Below are 8,153 nucleotides of genomic sequence, written 5' to 3' on the forward strand. Positions count from 1 at the left end.
CAACCTTTTCCAATTAGCTCTTGCTTTTACTGAAGAGCTATAGCAAAAATCAATGTCCTGAAAGATATCCTAGGTGTGTGAGGGTCTGTGCCTGATCCCAAGAACAGGGGGGGGGGCAGGGGAGGAGGGGAGGCAGATAAACTCTTTGGCCTTCCTTCCCTCTTTTTTTTCTTTATAATGCTAGTACCGGGGCTTGAACCAAGGTCCCAGTGTCCTTGCTAGGCTTTTCCCATTCCCAGCTGACACTTAATCACTTGAGCCACTCGAGCTGTGGTGTGATTTTGCAGATTCACTGGAGATAAGAATTCTGAAGTGGGGCTGGGAAGGTAGCTCAGTGGTAGAGCGCTTGCCTTGCATGCATGAGGCCCTGGGTTCGATTCCCCAGCACCACATAAGCAAAAAGAAAAAAAGCCGGAAGTGGCACTGTGGCTCAAATGATAGAGCGCTGGCCTTGAGCTGAAGAGCTGAGGGACAGTGCCCAGGCCCAGAGTTCAGGTCCCATGACCAGATTAACTCCACCCCCCCCAAAAAAAAAGAATCCTGAAGTCTTTTCTGTGTGGGCTGGCTTTGAATCATGATCTTGGGATCTCAGCCTCCTAAGGAGCTAGGTTTACAGGCGTGAGCCACCTACAGCTAGCTCTGTGGAAAAGTCTTCCTTCCTAATTTTCTAGCTCATCACCTTTTAAATAGCTTAAAATAAGCTCAATGTTGAGGAAGACTTCAGGAGAATTCTTTTCTTCCTTTACAGTCTTTCAGGAATCACTGCCAACTGCTCCTCACATATCAGTCTTTTTGTGAGAAGGGGGAACAGTCCTGGGGCTTGAGCTTGGGGCCTAGGCGCTGTCCCTGAGTTTTTGTGCTCAAGGCTTGCGCTCAACCACTGAAGCCATAGCTTCACGTCCAGATATTTTGGCAGTTCATTGGAGTGAAGGATCTTGTGGACTTTCCTTCCCCGGGCTGGTTTTAAGCCTTTAAAACTCAGAACCCAGCCTCCTGAGTAGCTAGGATTACAGCCGTGAGCACCAGCACCCAGCTTCAGTCAATCTTAATTAAGAAGGAGCTCACCATAGGAACCCAGCAGAAATAAGTTGTGTGTTTCCATATGTAGACCCTCCCAGCTAAATGGATGCTCTGTAGAAAAGCCTGAATTCCCTGCAGGTCAGAGATGGAGTCGAAAGCCAAGGGACCACCCCACGGGGGACCAGCCCCACGGGAGACCCGTGCCTTCTCAGCATCAGCTAAGCTTCTCTTTGTGTCTTCACAGGCCAGACAGACCCTGGAACATTACTCTTGCACTGCGGAAAAGATTGGTCATGTAGATATCACAAAAGACAGAACAAGCACGGTGGAGGCCTGCGTGCCCCTGGAGCTGGCCAAGGTAGAATCACACGCTGCACACCAGACTCTGCCCTGCCCTGTTCCCTTCAGAACACAGATCTGAGCTACTAAAAGCTGTCAAAAAAAATAGTAGGGAAGGGGAGAACACAGGGAAAAGGGAGAGAGGGGCCCATATATATACATGTATATACATACATGCATAATTATAAATATATAATAAATGTATAAATATATTTATATATATATACACACACACATATGAGTGAAAGACCATGATGTAAACCCTTTGTCAAGTGAGTATATATTTAAAAAAAAAAGAAAAGAAAAAGCCAAGGTTTGGAAGTAAACACTATAACAACAATGTAAGTAGAGGTGACTCCCCTGAATATATACTTCAAAATATGAAGATGTGGGAGTATATACTTCAAAATATGAAGATTATGTGTTATGAATTTTTGCCATAACGTTCATGGTGTAACTTTGGGAAAATTTGTATTAAGAATTCATGTCTTTGAAGCTGGACACTGGTGGCTTACACCTGTAATCCCAGCTCCTCAAGAGGCTGAGATGTGAAGATTGAGGGGCAACGCCAGCCCAGGCAGGAAGGGACTACAGTAGCTACAATTAACCACCAGAGAAGGCCAGAGTAGAGCTATAGCTCAAGTGGTAGAGTACCAGTCTCGAATGGAAAACTAAGGGACAGTGCCCAGGCCCTGAGTTCAAGTCCTGGGAACAGCACACAAACACATAATTCATGTATTTTTTTCCCCTCCAGAACAAGAGCTGCCTGGTTTCTAGAGAAACATCTGTCCTGACTGTAAGTGAAAAACTTAACAGCCCCTCCTGGTAAGAACCTGCATTCTACTGATGGCTGTGTTTTTCTCTCTTCCAGACGGGGAGTTGCCTAGCCTCTACAGAGCCTTCTCCAGAGCCGATGATGGTAAGATGCTGCTCTTAGTTGCAGTGGAGGAAATGCCCGGAACCCGGAGCCCCTCATAATGGTTTCCTTCTCTTTCTGTCCTGTAACCCAGACCCTGTGCCTCAGCAGTATCTATGAGGACTTGAAAATGTACCAGGGGGAGTTCAAGGCCATGAATGCAATACTATTGATGGATCCCACAAGTGAGATCACTCTAGATAAAGACATGCTAACAGCTATTGATGCCCTGATGCAGGTAAGGCCTCAGGCGGCCTGTGAGGGCATCGTCTTCACGTTGGGGATGGCTGGCCAGGGACCGGGAAGAGGCGGGATAAATTCAGCTCTCACTGGATTGAGAGTGGCCTGAAATCCCTGGGAAGGCCTTGAGGAGAGAGATCTGCACGGGGACAGTCCTGGAGCACTGTTTGTAGGTGGAGAAACAGCCACTGGTGGTGGCCCTGGGCATGTGCCAGGCTTCTGCAGATGTTTTCATGTCTTCTTTTTCTTTTTCATGCAGTACTAGGGTTTGCGCTCAGGGTCTTGTGCTTGCTAGCCAGGTGGTATACTGTCGAGTCACACCTCCAGTCCTTATTTGCACTGGTTATTTTTGAGATGGGGTGTCTCTTTCATCCTGGGTGCATACCTGGGACCTTGATCCTCCTGTTTTAGACTTGCCACTGCGGCTGGAATGACAACCATGCACCAGCACACCAGCTGCTTCCACTGAGACCGAGTCTCAATGCGTGGATTTTTCTTCCAGGGCTAGCAGAGAACCCCAATCCTCCCCATGCTAGCCTCCTTCTAGGTGTGGGCCACTGTGCTCAGCTGTGGTGGAACTCTGTCAGAGCTGGCCTTAAACCACGATTCTCCCAATCTCAGCCTCACTGTAGCTAGGCTGGCAGACATGAGCCCCTGGAGCCCAGATTTCCATGCATTTGTTAAATGTCATCCTACAAGCCAAAGAGATATGTATTGAGGAATCATAAGAGCACGAGACCACTCATCCATGATCACACGGCCAACCAGAGGCAGAGCCAGGATCCCTCCCAGCAGGCTTCCGCAGCACTGTGTGCTCAGTGAGGCTGCAGGAGTCGGATGGGAATGCAAGGGGGTGGTGTGTGCATACTCACATGGGGCCGGTGCTGCTCGTGTTGAATGCAGTGTGAATGAACCAAAGGCCAGGCCATCTCTGGCGTTGCTCACTGGGGGAACAGCTGTATTGTTTTCCAGGTCACCATGACAGGTAGAGACATGGAAGTGTGCACAGAGAAAGACAGCTGAGCGCTCTGCCCACTAGGCACAGGGTAGAAAGACACTATCAGAAATCATTGAAATGTAACAGCTTCCTTTTTGGGATTTTATTCTTTTTCGTCCCTTTCACATCATTTTGTGTGTGCCAGAGTCATTGTCTGAAAGGCCGTGAACTTCATGCAAACATCAAAGAATGCATATCGTACTGGGACCTATGTGCTGTCCGCTGTCCGGTGATTTGAACGGTGGGGTCAGTGCTGTGGGGAGTCAGTTAACACCTCCTGGCTCCATTTGCCGTCTGTAAAGCAAAAAAGGCTGCACACACCCTCCAAGTCTCTTAGGTTTTTTCTGAAGCGTGAATGAGAGTAGAGACTCTCCAGCTATCATCTAACATAAAATCTCATGCTGCATTAGCAAATCAAGGGGCTAAAATTGGGAGATCCATTGCCAGAGAGTCATCTTCCACAATTGGTGTTTCCATAGTGAACAGGTCTGTTTACTCCTCGACAGACCAGAGCGGTCCCCTACCGTCCTGCTTCGAAACCTACAGGGCTTCTGGATGCAACGTATAAAAAATTAACTAGATACCGCAGTTGGTATCAACAGAATTATAGAATTGTGCCTCTCCACAATAGAACTCCTGTTGGTGATAGTCTTCATTTGTGGGTAGGGCCATGGAGGGTAGTGTGACAATACTGGGACTTGAACTCAGAGCTAGGCATTGCCTCTGAGCTTTTATGGTCAAGGCTAGCACCACTTTGAGCCACAGCTCCATTTTCGGCTTGTTTAGTAAGTTAATTGGAGATCAGAGTCCCGTAGACTTTTCCTGCCTGTTCTGACTTCTGTGATCCTCAGATCCCAGCCTAGTGAGTAGCTGGGATTACAGGTATGAGCCACTGGCACCTGGCAATATTCTAAATGGCCTTTTGGAGCTCACCAAGGATACATGGAGAAATGAGGCTTTCACCTCTGCTGGGGGTAGATGTGGAGTGAGTTTGGGAGCCTGCAGGTAGGGTATGCTGCAGTTTCTGAGGCGGGCACTGGCTTCGCCCATTATTAATGAGGAAGTACTCTACATACTATACAGACAATCATTATTTCTTCTTTCAGGCTCTGAATTCCAAGAGCGAGACAGTGCCACACCAACCTTCCTCTGAAGAGCCAGATTTGTACAGGATAAGAATGCAGCTTTGCATCCTTCTCCATGCCTTTAGAGTCCGTGCAGTTACTATCGACAGAGTGATGAGCTACCTGAGCTCTTCCTGAGAGGACAGCCCTCCCTGCAGTGTCTGGTAGAGCTATATTTGATGAGCTATTCTGTACCAAAGTATTCATGGAAACAGACACTCCCTATTATTTATCAGTATTTATTTTATTCAGGAAAATGTTAACTAATTTATATTTATTTATATTCTATTTATTATAATGTATTTATAAAATGCTGGAAAACATACCTTGTAAATGTTGTTCTAGTAATAAAAGCATTGGAAGCAATTCTAATAGGTTGCTGATGTCATTGAAGCATGGCAGTGATTCAGTAGACATTCCAGAGAAACATAAACCACTGATGAAATCCGAGCATAATGATCTGGCAGAGATGGCCACAGCACCCTTGCCCATGCCCTCATCTCTTCTTCGCCTTTGACCAGGAGTCTAGGAAAACCAGGCTTTGTGCTCAGGTCGCTCAAAGAGTCATGGTTTTGAAAAATTGCCTCTTGATTGTAGCTGAGCACTAGTGGCTCACATCTGTAATCCCAGCTACTCAGAAGGCTAAGATCGGAGGGTACCGTTCAAAGCCACCCAGGAAGAAAAGTCATAAGACTCTTACCTTCCAACATCTCAGTCAAAACTCTGAGATTCCATCTCACCCCAGTTAGAATGGCCATCATCAAAAATAAAACACGCTGGAGTGTATATGGGGGGAAATGAACCCTGATACATTGTTGGTGGGAATATAAACTAATTCAACCATGATGGAAGGCAGTATGGAATTCCTCCAAAAGCTAAACAGAACCACCCTACCATCCACCAAATCCACCCTTGGGCATTTATCCAAAAGACTACACATCAAGATACGGTAAAACTACTTGCACAATCATGCTCTTTGCTTGATGTCTTTCAATGAATAAATGGATCAAAAAATGTTATAGCTATCTAGATATATATAAAGACAGTTACATAGATACAGATGTAATTTGCAGAGAAGCAGATGGACCTGGAATCAATTATATTGAGATGAGTCAGATCAAAGGACTCAGGTTTTCTCTCCTACATGGAAGTTATATCTATCTGATTTGTAAATATATTTGTAGACACAGAGTCACATGCATATGTGACTCAAGCAGGAATATGCAGGGGAGACAATCTCTGGACAACCAGCATTGAATCTAACAAAATTAATACCAGGAAGCTGATTCTGGGTGGAGGAGGTGGGGGAGGGCAAGTGGAGAGGGTAAAAGAATGAAGAGAGGAAGTGTAGGAGAATGCAGTGGTAATATTTAGCGTACATATGTGGAATTGGAGCTGGGAGGATTGAGGGGATGGGTGGGGTTGGGAGAGGTGGAGAGGAGGAAGGAGGACACGGGTCCAGATACACTGTGCTGAACTGAAGCTCCTTTGTACAGCTGTGTTCCTAATGTGGGGTCCACAGAGGGCTGACTTCACACACAGCTTCTCCAGCTAGAAAAAAGTGAAAAACTCGCTGAACTAAACTAAGCCACCTCTGTAGTTGTTTATATAACAATAACAGGACCTTCTTTAAGACTTCCAAGCAATGCCAGGCACTTCCTCTTATGTGGAAATCACAGGTGAGCCAGAGGCACAGACAGACACCAGTGATGAAGATGGCCAGCTGACTTTGGGAAGAGCACTGGCCTGCCCCTGAGGATGGAAACGGACTGGCCCTGGGCCCACCTGACCCCTCTATGGGCCGCTGGAGCTCCCGGCTGAGAATCTGTGGGAGCCTCTGATGTCAGCACCCAGAGCTCACTCCCCCAGGGCCTCTGGTGAGCTTCAGCTGCATGGCTGAGTTGGTCTGCCGTGTGCTGAGCACACAAGAGACCCTGAGTTTGATCCCTACCACAGCAAAATCCAAGAATAAGAATCAAGTAATAAGTAACTGTCCGAAGAAGAGAGGTGAGCAAGCACTCAGAGAGCAGGTCTCGTGTTCTGCCCTGCATCTATAACTCATAGGTTCTTTAACTAAACAAAACAATATGAAATGCTAATTCCTCTGCAAGAGGACACCCAACATCTAACCATATACACATATTCTCCTCAAAAACTATATTTCAAGGTGCCAGTGGGGCCCGGAATTTTCTGAGGTGAGACTTCAACATGAGCATAGACTTTTCCTTTGGTTCTTCTACAGCTCTTTCTGATATACATTCCACTACACTCTCCAAAGTCAGTTGCCCAGGAGTAAAATCAAGCACCTTGCTTTGGCTGGGTGTGTAGTTCAGCGACAGAGGATGTACCAAGAAGTACCAAGGTCCTGGTTATTCCTAGCAACACACACACACACACACACACACAAAACACACACACCCTCTCCAGGTGTAGGAGACATCTCAAGTTCAAGGATCTGAGTTCTAGTCTCTATTATGCCTTCGCCCCTGTTGTCTGGGAAAGGACAGCATTTCACAGATGCTTGAGACAGGGGGATACCCATTTTGTATCTAATTATAACAATGTTTTCCTAGACATGGTGTCACGGAACATGTCTGCCCAGGCACACCATTGCATCACAGGTGACAATGCCTCTTGGTCATATTTGCCTTTCCCAGCTGGTTGCCTTGCAGCACAGGAAAAGATCCCTGGTTGCATCAACCTCAAGACATGGCCAAGCTGGTGCTCAGTTCCTCTCCAATTCCCAGCCCTTCATTCACCCACAACCAACACTGCCTTTGCCCACCTAATATTTGTTCCTGGACTTGTGCCCCCTTGACACATAAGTGCCCCCTTTGCAAACTTTCTAGATTGAAGGGTGAGTGGCAAGGGTGGCCACGCCCCCTGGAGGCCCCTGGAGGCATGGCTGATTCCTCCTGACAACCTTTTCTGTCTGCCTCCATGAACTGTTCCAGAAGCCTATGGAACACCAGCTCCAGGACATCCCCACACACACACCTGTTCTGTTACTATGGAGTCCAGATGGTTCTTTTAAAACCAGCCCTGCGCTGCATAGCAGTGACAGAAAATTTTTTAAAAATCAACAAGTAGGGGTTGGGAAGGTGGCTCAGTGGTAGAGTGCTTGCCTTGCATGCATGAGGCCCTGGGTTCGATTCCTCAGCACCACATAAGCAGTAAAAGCAGGAAGTGGCGCTGTGGCTCAAGTGGTAGAGCGCTAGTCTACAGCTGAAGAGCTGAGGGACAGTGCCCAGGCCCAGAGTTCAGGCCCCATGACTGACAAAAAGAAATCTCAAAAATCCAACAAATACTGTAAACAGTGGCTAGCAGAAGCTAGGAGGATGGTGGAGTCGGGAGAGGCCAGACGACAGGTTCTAAGAGTTTGGAAGGAGGGATGTGCTGCCGTGCTCTACAGCGACGTATGTGCTTCACAACAAGTTTTCTGCAAAGAACTGGACAAGCTTAATGATCTCAGATACAAGGAAACAACGCGGGATGGAGAGGTAACTCCACGTAAGAC

The 8,153-nt window shown here is 47.1% G+C and overlaps 1 protein-coding gene across 1 annotated transcript in view; it reads left to right on the forward strand.

The window, feature by feature from the left end:
- The window catches only part of Il12a (interleukin 12A), a 6,885-nt gene extending 1,901 nt beyond the window's left edge, over positions 1-4,984 (forward strand). Inside the window, exons 2-6 of the mRNA XM_013016141.1 lie at positions 1,159-1,378; positions 2,114-2,155; positions 2,231-2,278; positions 2,370-2,513; positions 4,619-4,984. Of these exons, the coding sequence (XP_012871595.1) occupies positions 1,159-1,378; positions 2,114-2,155; positions 2,231-2,278; positions 2,370-2,513; positions 4,619-4,774 (610 nt within the window). The 3' untranslated portion in view covers positions 4,775-4,984. The remainder of the gene's footprint in view (positions 1-1,158; positions 1,379-2,113; positions 2,156-2,230; positions 2,279-2,369; positions 2,514-4,618) is intronic.
- The last annotated feature ends 3,169 nt before the right edge of the window (positions 4,985-8,153 follow it).

Source organism: Dipodomys ordii, unplaced genomic scaffold (assembly GCF_000151885.1).
Source record: "Dipodomys ordii isolate 6190 unplaced genomic scaffold, Dord_2.0 Scaffold30, whole genome shotgun sequence".
Lineage (NCBI taxonomy): Eukaryota > Metazoa > Chordata > Mammalia > Rodentia > Heteromyidae > Dipodomys > Dipodomys ordii.